Source organism: Suricata suricatta, chromosome 1 (genome assembly GCF_006229205.1).
Source record: "Suricata suricatta isolate VVHF042 chromosome 1, meerkat_22Aug2017_6uvM2_HiC, whole genome shotgun sequence".
In the NCBI taxonomy this organism is placed as follows: domain Eukaryota; kingdom Metazoa; phylum Chordata; class Mammalia; order Carnivora; family Herpestidae; genus Suricata; species Suricata suricatta.
In genome coordinates this window covers 183,480,360-183,498,789 of record NC_043700.1, presented here as the reverse complement: position 1 = coordinate 183,498,789, position 18,430 = coordinate 183,480,360, and the positions used below count along the sequence as shown (strand labels likewise).

The 18,430-nt window shown below is 38.0% G+C and overlaps 1 protein-coding gene across 3 annotated transcripts in view; it reads left to right on the top strand.

The window, feature by feature from the left end:
* C1QTNF7 (C1q and TNF related 7) overlaps positions 1-17,671 on the top strand; it is a 104,831-nt gene extending 87,160 nt beyond the window's left edge. For all 3 annotated transcript variants that reach the window (XM_029948564.1, XM_029948572.1, XM_029948579.1), the window contains 2 exons: positions 10,823-11,059; positions 16,682-17,671. In XM_029948564.1, coding sequence (XP_029804424.1) covers positions 10,823-11,059; positions 16,682-17,313 — 869 coding nt within the window. In that variant the 3' untranslated portion in view covers positions 17,314-17,671. The remainder of the gene's footprint in view (positions 1-10,822; positions 11,060-16,681) is intronic.
* The last annotated feature ends 759 nt before the right edge of the window (positions 17,672-18,430 follow it).

The following is an 18,430-nucleotide window of genomic DNA, read 5'->3' as shown; positions in this document are numbered from 1 at the left end:
GTTGTTATGTGATGTTATATTGGTATTGAACTAATGGAAGCATTTAGACCCAGGGACCTGCTTTGCCTGTTCAAGTTCAAGACAGTCATGTGGTTTTTCAATACAGTCAAATGTTGTTGTTGTTTTTCAATGAATTGCTAGGATCCCATTTGCTTTTATTAGCACGTGGACTACTCAAGACCTAAATCCTCCCTTCCATGAACAATCTTGGTTGGTTCAAAAGTAGTCACCCCTACTTCCAACCTACTTCCAAGGAAAATGTGCAAAACAAACTTTTAACTGTCTGCCCCATTCCCCCACCAGTGACTTAGCTTCCACCAACTGGTGGCACTGTTGAACACTAGTTATGCACATTCCAGTAGATATGTGTCCATTTGTGGGAGACACACTTGCTGACCCCAATAGTATACCCCCTTACTAAGTTTCAATGTAGTGATCCTTTTAATTCACAACACTGTGTTTAATTGCTGTCCCTCAAAGGATATCTGCTCTGACAAAATGACTGAAAACAGACAGATTTGCAGCCTCACTCATACACTGTACCAAAGCCACCACTCCCAAGTCCTTTAGGCCTTTTGGTCCAGATTCCCACTTACCTCCTGGTCAATTCTATCCTGTGATCAACTGTGTCCTTTCTTGGAGTGTCCTTTCTGGATGACAGGTTTTGGACCAGGCCAACCTTATAGTCCATGACTAACTTCCCTAGAGTTGTATTATGGAGAGGAATTGGACCCTTAGTTTCTTCTTTCCAGAAGACCATGGATGCTTTAAGCAAATAATCTTAACACCTCGACAGCCAAAAATTCTTGAGAGGAAAAAGCCTTCATCAGGCTACTACCTAGTGCCTCCTTGTATGCACGACACTGAAAGAGTCATTTGAGTGACTTCTCTCAGTAACTGTCTCCGTGAAGGCATATACACACATGCCACATGTATAGAAGTGGCATGTTTTACAAATTCCACCTCACCAGGCACAACACATTGTTAAGGGATATTAAGAACTCCGAGAAAACTTAGAAATAATGAAGGATACCATTTTATTCTGAGGATGAGAAGACAAACCCAGGAACTTCGTACTCTATAAAATGATGGTAATCACAGAAAAAGGGGGATAAAATTGATGGTGTTTAAGGGTGCTAACTTGTAACAAGCAGTAAATAAGCCTTAGAGCTCTAAGGCACAGTATGATAAATATAGACAATATTATTGTACCATAATTTTGCAATTTGATAACAACAATTATATTACAATATTTAAATATACCAAATAACATCACACACCTTAAACTTACATAATGCTATATGTAAAATTGACCGATTTTTTAAAACCCTTCTCTAATTTAGAAAAAAAAACAACTGTCTCACTTCTGTGCCCAAGGCATGGTTTTTACTGCCTTATGATAGAATTCATATTTTGGACAGCCAACAAATTCAAAAGACCATTTCCTCCAGACGGGAGGGCAGACAGCTAGGGTAAAATGAAGGTCATCGAGATGGGGAGCCCATCCCTCTTCCTGGTCAAATTTATCATCAGTGTTCAGTTCGATAACTTTGAAAATACTTCTTCCAATTAGAATTCTCAATTGCTTGAGAGACATGGTAGGGAAAGCAGGATAAAAACAAGATTTTTCAGGCACTGAATTTCCATAAATGACATCAGGAATTATATATTTCTGTTGCTAAGGAGATGTAAGAAGTACGTATCAGAAGGAAACAAAGAAACTGATTACACGGAAGATGAGCAGTCACAGGCTTTGGAGAACCATTCTGCCTTTTGAGTTGTTATGATCAATTCTCTTTAGTAACAAAGACATATCAGTCTTCTAAAAATACCCAATCATTTATCCATTCAGCAGAAAACAAAGAAAAGATCAGTGCAGTGCTCATCTCCATTTCATAGTACACCTCTTCCATTTCGCAGCCCATAAGATGAGGGGCCCTTTTCCTGCCTTATTTACCAAGAATATTTACCATCTCTCCCTGTTTAGTCCATGAGACACCACCCAATCTCCAGAATTTGAAGATTCTACCTTGAAAATTCTCAAATTGGAAATGACTCTTTTCTCTAAGTTAACAACTAATTTCCAGTCAGTGAGTAATTTTTTTCCTGAAACTTCCACTCAGTGGAAAACAAATTAAGAAGGAAAAACTTAAGTAAACAAATCTGCAAAAGAGGCCACGACACAGAGATGGAGCCACCTCTAAACCCACCAAAGAAAGCAAGAGCTTCAGGCTTATCTCAAACAAAACCATAATTTTGACTGGCCCCTGATGGAGCCTCACCCCCATGAATGACTTCCAGGGCCTCTGGCTCTTTGGGACTAAAGGAGAAAATTATTTTTAGCACAACTATTTGGAAACCTCTGAGAACTTGGATCTCTTTTTCTTTCTGGTACCAAAGCAAGTTTTTCGCTGAAGCTCTCATGAAAGATCCTCAGTCTCTTGTGGATTTAGAATCCTGGAGCAAGCCACCAACCCAGAGCAAGGTATGGTGTTTCTTTTTTTTTTTTTCTTTTTTGTATAACTTAAGCAAATGTAGATACAGTGACCCATTTCATTATGGTAGCTTTTGAGTTTCTTAAATTAACAGCTCTGTAAGAAAAACCCATGAAACTGAAGACCTGAGTTCAAATCTCTGGTCTGACACTAGCTTTGTGACCATAAACAAGTTACCTGACTTCTTGAGACATCAGTCCCCTATCCAATCTACCACAAAAGAGTCCTTTGGAAAGATGATATGGACTTAACATTGCTCTACAGACTACAAAATGTTTGCCAAATGTCAGAATATTTTACTCGTATGCCATTATAGCGCTTTACATAAAGCAGCCAAAGCTTTATAAATCATGAGCTGTTGATATAAATAAATATGGAGGAATAAATATTTTCTTCATTCAACCTTTTTTGAGCCTCTCCGGCAGACCAGTCTTTTTTTTAAATGTTGGTGATACAGAGTTTATATTTTGTGGAGAAAAAGCAAGGAGATAGATCATTCTAACACAATGTGATTGTGAGGTGCTGCACGCTGTGTAGTGACCAGAGAGGGGAAGGTTTTCCATGGCCAACAGGAGAGGCAGTTCTGAGGAGGAAAATTGGAGCCCCAAAGACAGAGCTAGGAACTAACATAACAGAAGCTACTGGTATATGAGCACCTAAGTTCCTCACCCTGTCTTCCTCACTCCCAGTGTCACTCCTAGGGCATCTAGGGAAGGATAAAACCTGCTATTGTGCAATGTTTTCCTCTGCGGGCCAAGGATATGTCATGTTTTGGCCGCCCGTGGTTACCTGTCTTCTCCCTAATGATTTCCAGGCAAAACACATTCTTAAGTCAAGTTAATAACCAAGTCATCCGTTTGTCATTAAGTGATGTTACAGTTTCCCTCACATGATGTGGGAGAAAACTCAAGTGTTTGGAAACAAGAACTCACTTCAAATCCTGCCCGGGCCATTTTTATGGCTGTGTGGACTTGGGCCCTCAGAGTCTCAATAGTCTTGTTTGTAAAATCAAGATAATAACACCAATTGCGTAAGGGCAGTGTAGGGATGGAATAATGATGTTTTAAAACACCCAGCATGGGGGCCTCTGGGTGGGTCAGTGGTTAAGTGTCTGACTCTTGATTTTGGCTCGGGTCATCATCTCACAGTTCATGAGCTCAAGCCCCTGTCAGGCTTTGCACTAACAGCACGGAGCCTGCTTGCGATTCTCTCTCCCCCTCTCTCTGCCTCCTGCCTGTTCATGCTCGCTCGCTCTCTCTCTCAAAATAAAAACATAAACTTAATAAATAAATAGATAGATAAAACACCTAGCACAGTAATAAAAATGCTAGTACGTTCCCTGCATTCCAACTCATCTGTTTTTTTTCACTTAGTATGTTTCTATTATGGTAAAATATACATAACATGACATTAACCATTTTTAAGTGTACAGTTCTCTGGTGGCAAGGATACGCACACTGTTGTACAACCGTCACACCTTCGTCCATCTCTCTGCCAGAACTTTTTGAAACTTTGCACTCATTAAGCATTAGCCCTCACCCCACTCCCCAGGCCCTGGCAAGCAACATTTGACCTTCCATCTCTACAATTTTGACTATGCCAGACACATCATGTAGGTAAAATCATGCCTTTTTGTGACTGGCTCATTCACTTAGCATAAAGTTTTCAGGATTCCTCCATGGTGTAGGGTGGGTCAAAATTCCCTTTTAATGGCCGAATAATATTCCATTGGGGGCATGTGCCATATTGTGTTTATCCATCCATCTGTGGATGGCACCTGAGTGGTTTCCACTGTTTGGCTGTTAGGAATAATGCTATCATGGGAACGGGCGTGCAAATATCTGAGTCCCTGCTTTCATTTCCTGTACCTACACACCCAGAAGTGGGATTCCTGAATCATATGATAATTCTAGATTATAGTTTTGAGGAATTAACTTACCATGTTACACAGATGTTGTGCCATTTTACAGTCTACCAAGTACATTTTTTCTATGCTTATTGAGATTTATTTGACATATAACATTGTGTAAGTTTAAGGTACGCCGTGTAAAAGTTTGATACACATATGTATTGTGAAATGACTATTGCAATAAGTTAGTTGACACATTCGTCATCACGCACACTTACATTTCTTGTGTGCAGCAGGGACACGCCGTAACATCCATTCTCTTAGCAACTTGCAAGTATCCAAGACAGGATACCATGCTACATATTAAATCCCCAAAACGTATTCAGCTCATAACTGAAAATTTGTAGGTGTTGACCACCATCCCCATTTTCCCTACCCTTCAGCCCTGGGCCACCACAGTTCTACTTACTGTTTCTATGCGTTCAGTGTTTTAGATTCCACATATAAGTTAGACCATACAGTATGCGTCCTTCTCGGACTTACTTCACACAGTACAATTCTTTCAAAGTTCATCCATGATGTCACAAATGACAGAGTTTCCTTCTCTTCGTAGCTAAATAATATTCCATTGTATGTATGCCACATTTTCTTTATCATTCGTTTGCCAGTGGATATTTAGATTGCTTCTATATCTTAGTTATTGTGACTAATGCTGTCATAAACATTATGTGGGAACACAGACAGCTCTTTGATATCTTATTTTCATTTCCTTTGGATATATATGCAGGATGATTGTTGGGTCATATGGTAGTTCTATTTTTAATTTTTTGAGAAATCTCCATATTGCTTTCCATAGTGGCTTTTTTACCAATTTACATTCGCACCAGGAGTGCACAAGGGTTCCCTTTTCTCCATATCCTCACCAAAACTTGTTATCCCTTCTCTTTTTGATGATTGCCACTCCGACAGATGTAAGATGATACTTCATTGTGGTCTTGATTGGCATTCCTCTAATGATTAATGATGTTGAGCATCTTTTCATGTACCTGTTGGCCATTTGTATGTCTTCTTTGGAAAAAATGTCTACTAAGATCCATTGCCCATTTTTTTTTAATTTTTTTAATGTTTATTTATTTTTGAGAGAGAGAGAGAGAGCACGCATGCAAGCAGGGGAGAGTCAGAGAGAGAAGGAGACACAGAATCTGAAGCAGGCTCCAGGCTCTGATCTGTCAGCACAGAACCTGACAAGGTGCTCAAAGCTATGAACCGTGAGATCATGACCTGAGCCGAAGTCGGGTGCTTAACGTACTGAGCCACCCAGGCATTGCTCATTTTAAATCAGATTATTTGTTTTTTCCTGTTGAGTTGTATGAGTTTCTCTTATATCTCCTCTTTGATATATGGTTTTTGCAAGTATTTTCTCTCATTTTATAGGTTGCTTTTTTTCATTTTGTTAATTGTTTCTTTTGCTATACAGAAATTTTTTACTTGGATGTAGTCCCACATTGTTTAATTTTGCTTTTGTTGTTTGTGTTTTGGTGTCATATCCAGAAATGCTACTGCCAAGACCACTGTCAAGGATCTTTTTCCCTGGGTTCTCTTCTAGAGGTTTTAGTTTCAGGTCTTATAGTTAAGGCTTTAATCCATTTTGAGTTGATTTTTTTGAGTGGTGTAAGTTAGGGATCCAATTTTATTCTTCTGCCTATAAATATACAGCTGCTCCAAAACCATTTTATTGAAGAAACTATTCTTTCCCCAGAAAGTATTCTTGGCTTTCTTGTCAAATATTAGTTGACTGTATATACATTGGTTTATTTTTCTTAATAAATAAAAACATGTCATTTTAAAGATATCAATCTGTAGACACATTTTCTAAAAGTTCAATTTTTACAATGATTTATTCAGTATGTCTTCAAGTATTTTCATGGTGCGTTTCGCAGGAACAAAGGATTCTATCACTAAAAATCTTACAAAACACTACATGCTACATTCCTGCCTCACACATTCAAAATACGCATTAACATAAAGATTGTGAAATCTACAGTACTATAAAGTAAGTGTAAAAAACTAAAAACCCATTACTTTATAATCCCTACAGAAAAATAGGATATATTAGCATCTCAAGACAGATCTGTACAGGATTAACAATATTTCCAGAGCTTTGATTTTTTTCACTCTAAAGGAGCGTGATGTGGGAAAAAATACATTTTAGCACATATTCTACATAAATTTGCATATTCAATGCAGTTCTTCAAAATACTTTGTATGAGGCATGACTGCAAATGTGTATGAAGTTTCTTTTTGTAGTTTTGAAAATAACTAAAATTGGATTATACTGTATATTGAATTGTATACTTTAAATTGGTCCAATTTATGGTGTGAAATTAAATCTCAATAAAGCTGTTCAAATATCATAATGTTTATAAAACCATGACCCAAATAGTGCAGTCCCAGCCAGAATAACCAAATCCAACTGCAACCCGTGGGACAGTAGGCAAAGGATAGATTATTCAACATAAGGTGCTGAAAATATACAGTTGGATCCCTACCTCATGCTTTTTATTAGAAACATTCTACTGAGTCAAAATTAAATGTGAACAAATGAAACAACAAAAGAAGTGAAAGTGGAGAATTTTTTTAGTATTTTGGAGTGAGGTAGGCCTTTTAAACACAGTAAATTGAGCTTCAAAAATGTTTTTATAATAAAAATGTATTTAAATTCATGAACAAAATACAAAGGCAAACTGGAAGAAGCTATTTGCTGCTCATATCATAAACTATGTACACACACACACACACACAGATTTATTGTACTATTGTTTATATAGGAATGAAAATATTCCCAATACGCATCAGTGGGAGACTGGTTAAATGTAACACAACCATATGGTGGATATTCTATAGTCACTAAAAAAAGAATGAGGCAACTCTATATGCTGATAACAGAAAATCTCTTAGCTACCTGTAAAAGTAAGGTATAGGAAGTTGCATATTTTTGCCAAAGTGGATAAGAAGGACACACAAGAAACAATGATTGTCTCTAATGAGGAGGACTGCATGTCTGGAAGACTGGAGGAAGGAGAGAGATTTACTTCTCATTGCATACCCTCTTTAAATTTTATAAATGTGCATGTTCTATCCGTACCCAAAAAAAGGTAAATATTTAAGATATTTCTAAATACTTAGACAATGCCAAATTCAAACAACTCAAGTCTTTTGTTTGTATTTTTAAACACTGTGAAAGGGACCCACAGACCCTTTGAATATTTAAGTTCTCTCTTTTCTCTTTCCCTTGGAATATTCTCATATTCCATTCTTCCTTGTTTTTCATTTTGTTTTTCACAAAACACACACCTCCCTCCACCAAAAAAAAAAATTTCTCCTCTGTACACAGGCTGAGATTTTTGTGCCAGACACTGTTCTAGATGGTTGTAGAAATCAATGACTAAGATGAAGATCCCTGCTCTATGCCCTCATCCTGACATACAATATTTTTAAAGCATAATAAAGGTAATAATAGTCTAGTGAGTTAGAAAGTCGTGAGTACAAAGAAGAATAGAAAACAGTAGAGCAGAATGAGGGGAGATGGGAGGTATGAAAAGGCAGATTGCCATGTTAAATACAGTGTAAGAATTTGCTCCAGGGAGAGGTTGGCATTTGAGCAAAGACTCAGAGAAGGAGATGAGTGAGGAGACATGTAGATATCTTGGAGAAGCAAATTCTAGACAGAGGTAAGAGGCAGCATGAAGGTCCTAAAGCAGAACATTCCTGGTGTCTTTTGGAAACACCAAGGAATTCTGAGTGACTGGAGCTAGAGAGAGAGAGAGAGAGAGAGAAAGTAGCGGAGGATGAAGTTAGGGAGGTACCCAACACGGTAGAGCCTTGAACCAGGTATCATGTACTTTTGGCTTTTAAGTAAAATGAAAAAACAGTGGGTGATGTGGTTATAAACCACACCCTTTTGGCATCCTAATAAACTGAGTCCCAAGACTCAAGTGGCCAGTTACCATCAGGCACCACAACATATTGTTCCTCAATTCTGATGAGGATTGTTAATGGATAATCATTTTGATAGCCTTTCAAAAAATTCTAACTGAGGAGCTTCCAGCATTTAGACTACCATAGAGACAATATTTTAATGCATTTGTCAATGAAAGGCAAACCATTTGTTCAATGAATGTATCTGTTTCAGTTGTATTAATTATTACCTTCTTTGAGCAACATTTTGCCTGGCTCTCAGAAATATTAATATTCTTTCTTCCAAGCACATCTTTAAAATTTTTGCTTCTTCTATTCACCATAACCTAGACCCTTACCCTAAACTTCTTTGTAGACTGATCCCTGACTATTGGCGTGTTCGCGTTTTCAGCGTCTCCATCATAATGTCTGAGAAGCCACCGCCCAAAGCGTCTTCCCCTAAGTAATTTCAAATCCCTCCTAGAACCAAGTCTTGGTCTCAGTTATAAGATTCAATCCCATGTCTCTTCAAATACCGTTTTATGAGTATCTCCTATGAGCATGTTCTTTTCTTCTAAATTCTTTCTCAAAGCTTCCTCTAATCAATTTTTTACAAGAAAAGGCTAGCAATTTCATCACTGCAGTTTTTTTTTTAACTGTGACAGGTATGGATAGAATGTTCTTTCATTTTCTATCATCTGGGACACCTTTGAAAAGGCTAGTATCTTTATCAGATCCACGGGGCTTTTCAGAAAGTGCCTTCATTCCAGTTGAGCAATAGAATCAGAAATGTTGAGTTTGTGTTCTATTATAAGCAGACGGTGCACAGCAAAAATGTTCTTCTACTGGACGTGGGGGAAGGAAGTTGGGTGGGGAGAGACACTGGTGACATGGAGATTAGGGCCATGGCTACAGGGCCTGTATCCGGGTAAGTTGCTTCAGTTTCTCACTAATAAGATTTCTAGGAATCAGACTTATTTTTAATCACATGTGCACACTGTTTTTCTCAGTTTGTCATTCCTATGTTCTGGCAAATTTCTAGGTCTAATTCCAAGATGTTGCAATTTCCCCATGGGTATCATAAAACTGGTACAGTGTGCCTGGTTAATTTTCTGATGTGGCTGCCAGAAAGCAAGGAAGCTCCATCTGATTGCTTTTTTCACGTTTTATGATTATTTCCTTTGGGCAAGTACATGCCAGGCATATATGTCAAGCGTTGTTGAGGTTTCTTATTAAAGCACAGGTGCAACTACCCAAAACCTATTTATTTACACTACCCTAAAGCCATCTGCATGCATTCTCCAATCCAAGAAGCTGCTAATCCTAGGAAACATTTAGCCGAGAAAGTCAGGTATACCAGTCCATACAGCCCACCCCTCAGTTTATAAGCCAAATGTCATGCTAATAAATGATTCGTCATTCTCGGGATCCCATTTGTGGAGGGAAAAGCCAAGTCCTATTAGACTATAGCTAAAGAGACCTGTTGTCTGTTTCCCTAGGTGCACATGACACCACGCATGGTTTAATTTCACTCAGCTCTTTAATTGAGCCGAGGTGCTGACAACTTAATGGTTCACCAGGGAATTGTATTTTGCAGGTTTTAAATTAAAGTTTGAGACCTCCCCTTTAGGACATGCACAGTACTCCAATTAACACTAATTGGTTTTACACATGATTATCAAGTGAAAAACTTAGTTTTCCTGAAAATACCACTTCTTTTCTCTTGCTTTAAAGACCTCATAAATTCTAAGAAACTTATCATGGTGCATGCAAAGACTAGATATAAGGATGTCTAGCATAGTGTTTATATTGGCAGAAAACTGGAAGGAAATATCTACAATGGAGAATCGTGTACACAAAGAATAGTGCAGAAGATGCAACATTTTTTAATGTTCTGAATAATCTTTGACATGGGAAGATGCTCATGATTTATTGTTAAGTGAAAAAAGGTGGAGACATACAGGAGTGGCATAATATCCTTTTTCTCCACAGCATGGATGGAAAGACCTGAAGGATGTCTGTATCAAAATGTAAAGAATAATTATCTCTAGTGGTGAGAATAATGTTGATGTTTATCTTGTTTGTTTGCATTTCTAATTTTCTAAAACGAATGCATTATTTCTGCAAGAAGAAACCATCATTTTTCAAAGTCTATCATTGACCCTACAGGGGAAAAATGCAACAAGCAGATTTATTTTGAAAAATTTTTTTGAATATAACACAATTTATTTTTTTAACATATGTAATTATTTTCCATCATTTACAATACAGTAGTTACAATGACATGAAAATTTTAAAACAAGTCCTTCATCTCCACCAACCCTCGTGTGGGACACTGAGAAGCCTCTATTAGGAATGTGTTAATAGTTTCCAATGGAATTATGGGAGTTAACTGAGGTTGTATACATGCATGGAGAAGTGAGCACTGAAGTGCGTGGTTGCAAATGCCCGTCCTCATGCTCATTTATGCCAAAACTACCACCTGAGAGGGTGGATTTATGTCCCTGTGTTTCTTTCCCAGAGCCAAAGATGTTTATCTTGCTCTATGTTACAAGCTTTGCCGTTTGTGCCGCTGGACAGCCTCGGTTCAAAGGAGAGACCTACTCCCCAAGATATATCTGTAGCGTCCCTGGCTTACCTGGACCTCCAGGACCCCCTGGAGCGAACGGTTCCCCTGGGCCCCATGGTCGGATCGGCCTTCCAGGACGAGATGGTAGAGACGGCAGGAAAGGAGAGAAAGGTGAAAAGGGGGCTGCAGGTAATGAACAATGAAGTGCCATTAAAAACCCCTCGTTCGCCCCCGTCTTAAATTGCTTCCTTTCTTTGTTGCCTTTTCTAATGAGAATTGCTCCTGAAATCCCTTCTCGGTTTCACCTTCCTTAATCATAACAATGTATTGAGACCCTGCTGTGCTTTAGATACCGCTCTAATCTCTTTACTTACATCTTATTTTATTATAATGACAACTCTTTCGGTTATCCCATTTTACAGGTGAGAACACAGAACAATAACATGGTTAAATTAATTACTGAAGACAGACGTTAACTGCTAGCGACAGGCAGAGCTGGAATCAAATACTGAAGCCTGTGACCACAAGGCAATTACAGCCAGCAAGCAATGCCCGGATGTGCAAGGGCATGGATGATAGACAGACAAATGGACAAGGAAGGGAAACAGACAGATGAAGCAGAGTCAAGAGCCAAAATCACAGATCCCATCCTGATCTGTGCTAAATACCCTGAGCAAAGTTGCATAAAGTTGCATTTATTTTCCACAGATGAAATGACAATAGCACGTATAGCCCACTTTTCATAGCTCATCTTCCCCACCTGTTCTGTTTTTCCGGCTTAAAAAAAGTGCAGTCGGATTGCTCTTTACAGCAACACAATTGCCCCCTACTACTTCAGTAATTTTTACTTTTTTTCTCCACAAATAAACTGGCCCAGGAAGATTGCCAGACTCTGCAATCCTTCAGAGTAAACTGAATAGAAATTCTAGAGAAGCTGGGTTAACTCTAAAATAGGAAGTGATTTGGCATCAATCTTTAAAAGCAAGTTTCCGAGTGTAAAGCCTGGGACAAAAGATAGGAAGAGAAAAGTTAATTAGTCTAAGAAACACATCTCGATCTAGCTATGGCACCTGATTTACTGGTGTTACGAGAAACAGTAGCGTAATGTATATGCACGTTACTGGATAATAATTCATTTCTGAATTTGTCATGCAGAAAATACTTGGAAAATCAGTAGCTACCAAATGTATGAATATTGTTCAATATCTGATTAAAAACCTTTAGGTAAAGGTTCAACATCAGATAAAGAATCTTTAATTTGGAGCTTGCATCTTATCTGTGGTAACACCTATGACTACAACTTACTGTTGTGTCATGATCATGAATAGTCTTGAAATCCTATAATAATAACAGGACCATAGTTAAATGTGACCAATATTTTTAGTTTATTTACTGTGTCTGGAAACAATAATGCAGTGCTTACACAAGCATACACTGGAGTCAGTCGGATTTAGGCTTAGATCTTGGCTCCTTCAATTACTAACTTAGTATCCTTGGACAAATAACTGCTTTGAGCCTCATTTCCTCATTTGTAAATTAGGAGTAGTAAGGGTGATTGTTACAATTAATAATCCAATAATGCATGGAAAACAGTAAGATCGCTGTCATGTGGTAAGTAAATGTTAGCTGTTACTGCATATCACACAGTGAACTGCCAACGTGAGTCATAGTTAAGTTCCTGAATATCCAAAGCCATGTAATAAACTGGAAATGAGTGATCGGTTTCATGAGGTAGTTCTAGTGTCATTTAAAAATACAAATGTGGAGGAGTGTCTGGCTGGCTCAGTCAGGGGAGCATGAGAATCTTGATCTCAGGGTTGTGAATTTGAGCCCCACACTGGGTGTAAAGATTACTTAAAAAATATAATCTTTAAAAATATAAGAATGTGGATATGCATTTAGGGTAAATTGAATGTTCATAATATGAGGCCAGCTACACCCCCACATTCATTGACACACCCATGCATTATTCCTCAACAGCTTCTTGTGTACCTATTGCTATCCAGAATTATTCTAGACCAGTGTTTTTCAACCTCCACCCTAGTGATATTTTGGGCCAAATAAGTATTTACTGTGGGTTAGCTATCCTGTGCATTCGAAGACATTTAGGAGCATCCCACCAGCTGCCAGCGGCACCTGCACCAACTGTGACAACAGAAATGTCTCTAGACATTGCCAACCATCCCTTGGTGGGCAGTATAAAATTGCCCCTGTTTGATATTACCGTTCTAGACAACGAGAATACAAACATGAATAATTTGCCTTGATAAACATTTGAGGGTGGGAGGCCACTATAGAAACATAATAATTACAATATTCATCATCATCATGGCCACTTATTAAGAACTTACTAAATCAGACTTAATACTTAATGTTTATCATAAACCTATTAGAAATCATTATAATCAGCAATAATAATGTTACAATGGAAAAACTTAAATTTAAAAATAAAATTACTTTTCAAACCTGAGGTTACTTAAATCCAGTATACACACATATACACATAAGGATCTCTAACATCTAAGAAAGGTAGGAATGCCTTCGTGATCAATGAAGAAAAACACACCTTATTTACAAACAACAGTAACATAACCCTGGGGCTTTGGGGATAAGCTTTTAATACATCTGGAACTAGGTACAACGTGGCTAGTGGTCTTGATTCTCCTTCCCCTTTAACGACACAATAAATATCTTCTCTTTCATGTGCCTTGATTAACCCCCTCACCACATCACCCCAACCAAGCACAGGCATATTTTTGTTCAACTTCTCTACCTTAAATTACAAATACAGAGCTTATTATACTAATTAGAAAATTTCTATTAAAAATATGTCTCCTTCACTGGTCTATAGTAATTACTGTCATAGTAGAATAGTACCATTTAATTGAATCTGAATGCACATCCATATAACTATCTTCTAATAATATTAGAACCACATCTTGAAACTGATCACTCTAGTTTATTATGTGGTTTTGGATATTCATAAACGTATCTCTGACCCAAATTTTCAGATCACAGTGTACTATGTAGTAACAGCTAACTTGAGGATGAAATAGGTGTCATTCATGTCAATGTCCCACTTAGTCCCTAGCACAGTGCTTAGCACGTAGTAGATGATCAATCAATATTACATGGTTTAGATGTATGTATGCATGCACACATAAACCCAGGATGGATGGATGCGTGGATACATGGATAGATGTAGGGGAGAAAAAAAATAGCACTGAAGAAGAAATCTTTGTAAGCCCATTTCATGGAGAACTAAGAAATCCTTTCTCTCCAAATGTTAGCACCTAAGCATAGACTAAGCGGTACTCCATAATTCTCCATCTCCCTAAGCATATGTCTAACTGAATAGGAGGAGGGAGAATGATTTCTCCCTTCTTTCCCTTATTCATTAATTGGCCATTAGCACAGGTGTAAATCCTTCATGCAAATAGGAAGAATTACTTCAAATTATTATAGCTAATCTCTGATTATCCAATTCAATAACTACAGAAAATCCAAACACTAAGATTGTAAAGATCTTTACATGGCTAGCCTTGCAAAATTGCATCTTAGTATTTCTGGTTTTGTCTCAAAGAATTTTCAGTAGGATGAGGCCTTAAGCAACCTACTCCAACACCTTCATTTTAAGGACTGAGAAACAAGTCAGAGAGATGAAGCCCCTTCTTCAAATTCACCTAATGAATCCATGGATGAACTAAGGTTTGCTGGTCTGCTGAGACACTGTTTACTGCTTTTCTCAGTAGGTTTGAAGGGGATTTATAACCAATTCTTCATGTTACACATGAAGCATTTGAAACATAAACAAGTGACTTGCCCAAAGTCATAGAGACAGGAGGATTGGAGTACATAATGAAATTTAATAGTCAAAATTGTTGCTGATGCCAAAATGTTTTTCCATTAGTACATCAAAAGTCACTCATGACCTTCACTCAGGGAGACAGCAAAAGTTAAGCTCCTGTTGAAGATAAAAATAACTATTTAGAATGTATGGTCCTTGATTCAAAAATAAATTTAATAGTATTATGGTATTCATATTTTATTCTACCAAAAAGAATCACACTATTATGGCCTTATTTCAAGAAATAAATACCAGAGTATATTCTGGCTGGGACCAGGGGAATTTCAACTTCACAACAAAAGCCATCTAGAGCTTTCGGACATTTCTGCAATCAGTAACAATACTGATCCCAGTTACAAAAAAGGAGTTTCATTCATCATTAGACTCTTTGGTGCATAATAAAGTGTTAAACAACATCTTTCCAAAATTATTAAAATACTGGATGTTTTAAGGGTTAAGCTTTCATTCTAAAATTTTCATTATCCAGAACATTTCATTCCTAATTTGCCAATCTGAAAATTAAACTCATACACTGGTCTGCATGTAATATTCAAATAAATTATACCAAAGCACTATCAAGATAAAAAGACTCTTCTTAATAAAAGTTCCTGAGAGCAAATACATAGTTAAGAGTGAAACTACACAGTATATCCATAATATATTTTCCCTGACTACAAAACTACTTTATGGATTACCAATAATTTAGATAATTTTTGAGAGTGTATCATTATACAAACACTATCTATGGAATGGATTTGGCCATAAAAATTAAATGACACTTTTATGCTATTAAGTCATTGTTATTTTATATATATGGTTTAAAATTAAATAGACGTTGTTTATCCCTTTCAACCGATGATCACAATTTCTCTGCATTAAGCCTTTGGTTGATCTGTAGATGTAAAGATTTGGACAAACAGAAAATATTTCACTGTGGTGATTTTGAATTTGTTGAAATCCTTTCACAGATATTATGTCTTTTCTATATATAAGGAGACCCAGAGAAATTAAGGGACTTGCCTAAAATGATACAACCATTTAGCTGCAGAACCAAACAGAATTTAGGATTCTTGATTCCAGCCCCAAAGGTAAGAGGATGAAGGGGAAACATCATTACACTAAGACTTGGATTCCAGTCCTAACTTGCTACAGAAGCAGTTTCTTCACCTCTCTGGAATTCAATTTTCTCCTCCAAAAAAGAGCTACTGCATAGTGGTGGCCATCACTGTTGTTTGGTATTGTAGCATATTGAACCCTCACTATGTGCCAGGTGCACTTTACACTCTAGCTACTGCCCTGGGGAGATGCTCAAGCTCCAGAGTCAGGAAGACATGAGTTCAGATCACAGATCCATCACATACTAGCTTTGTTCCCTTGAGCAAACTAACTTTTCTGTGGCTCAGTCTCCCCATCTGCAATGGAAATAATAATACCTAATGCATAAAGTTGTTGCAAGACCTAAAGAAGACAATGCATGTCAATAAAGTGCTTTCCTTGGTACATAGTAAATGTTGAATAAATATGAGGTAATCTAATTTTGATTAATTATTTTATTATTATACTAATAGAAGTAGGACAGGACATGAGACTAAATAACCCCTAAGGATTCATCTGGCTCTGTTTGCTCTCATGACCCTACTCTGGAAAATAATATCATTATGCTCATTGAATTTCTCCTGCAGTGTCAGAAATGTATGTGACAGAAAAAAAGTGATCCATCATCAAAATACCATTTAAATTATTTTTCATATACTCAGGAAAATTTACCTGAAATTCTGATGAAAATTTTCTATTTCTGTTTTAATGTATCAGTGAATTTTTAAAAATATGCTTTAGTATTTAGTAGTGTCCTATTGAAAGTTGACTGGAGAGATAAATTTAGGGTGTGTTGGCACTATGTAGACATGCTGTTGTGACAGTATATTTGGAAGAACTATTAGTTAAACTGTAAACTCTTTTTAAAGGTTTGAGAGGTAAGACTGGACCACTGGGCCTTGTTGGAGAGAAGGGGGACCAAGGAGAGACTGGGAAGAAAGGACCCATTGGACCAGATGGAGAAAAAGGAGAAGTAGGTCCCATGGGGCCTCCCGGAGCAAAGGGGGACAGAGGAGAGCAAGGGGATCCAGGGCTGCCTGGAGTTTGTAGATGTGGAAGCATCGTGTTCAAATCTGCCTTTTCTGTTGGCATCACTACCAGCTACCCAGAAGAAAGGCTACCGATTATATTTAACAAGGTCCTCTTCAATGAGGGAGAGCACTACAATCCTGCAACAGGCAAGTTTATCTGTGCCTTCCCAGGGATCTATTACTTTTCTTATGATATCACATTGGCGAATAAGCATCTGGCAATTGGGCTGGTGCACAATGGGCAATACCGGATAAAGACCTTCGATGCCAACACAGGGAACCACGACGTGGCCTCGGGGTCCACGGTCATCTATCTTCAGCCAGAAGATGAAGTCTGGCTGGAGATCTTCTTCACCGACCAGAACGGCCTCTTCTCAGACCCAGGCTGGGCAGACAGCTTGTTCTCCGGATTTCTCCTGTATGTTGACACCGATTATCTGGATTCCATATCAGAAGATGACGAACTGTGATCAGGACTGCTGTCCTGAATGCTCCAAGATTCTGTGGCAGACACTTTGACTTAATCTGGGGCCCTGGAAGGGGGAGCCAGCAGCAGTGAGATCCAAAAAGACTCCCACTCAGATTCCAAAGCATTTACAGAAAATCCTAGCAGAATCTATTAAAACAAGATGAACCACCAAATGGTTGAAACCACACCAAGATGAATTATATAAAACAATAACCCCAGATAAGAATGCTCTTGAAAAGCAATGTTCATAAATATTTAAACAAATTAAAGACAATGTTAACAAATTTTCTGTTAAACTCCCTGACTGATAAAAATCAGCTGGCAATGATATTGTCTCATTAAATCTTCATAAAATTACATTTTTGCTTGTTATTTGGAAGAATCATCACACCCCAGACAAAGTCGTTAACAGCTCTCAAAATCAAAAACTAAAGGTAAGAGATAGTGAGTAACTGCAAGGAAGCTAAAGTGGTAACTTTCCTTTTTTTGTTATGCGTTCCCTCATGTTCGTGTATGTGTTCATTCGACGACTCTTAAATAATCCTGTGTAAGCCAGACACTGAGGTGTTAGGTCAGATTTGATAACGAGTTAAGACAAAATCTGTGCCTTCATACTGGCTGGTGAGTGAGGAGCATGCTGTCACAATTCAGGGAGATGAGCACCTGACCAACAGACTGTTTCCAAGCTGGACATGGAAGCCGCTCTTCCTGGAAACAGGGGCTGGAGAAGGATTCACATGTGGAAAAACACTACCCATGCTGAGTTTTGTGTGTTTAAGGAGGTGGGAGAGATACAAAGGAAACAATGAATTCTGCCCCTGCTTTACCCCATTCCATCCTCAGAACACCATTGGTATTCGCAGTCAGAAAGGGGTGGGAAACCCAGAGATAGAAGGGAACCTGGGCAGGGTAGTGGAAATGAAGAGAAACAAGTTACTGAGATCAGCCAGGAGGTCATTCTCCTAAATTTTTTAGCTTGATGGTTTCCAAGACAATTATTATTCCTCACTTAGCTTGCACACAAGAATGAGGGCATTACTGTGCATGGTCAGTAAGTATTATTTCTCATGGATTTCCTAGGTATTGAATCCAAATAAAAGTGAAACATATGTGCACTG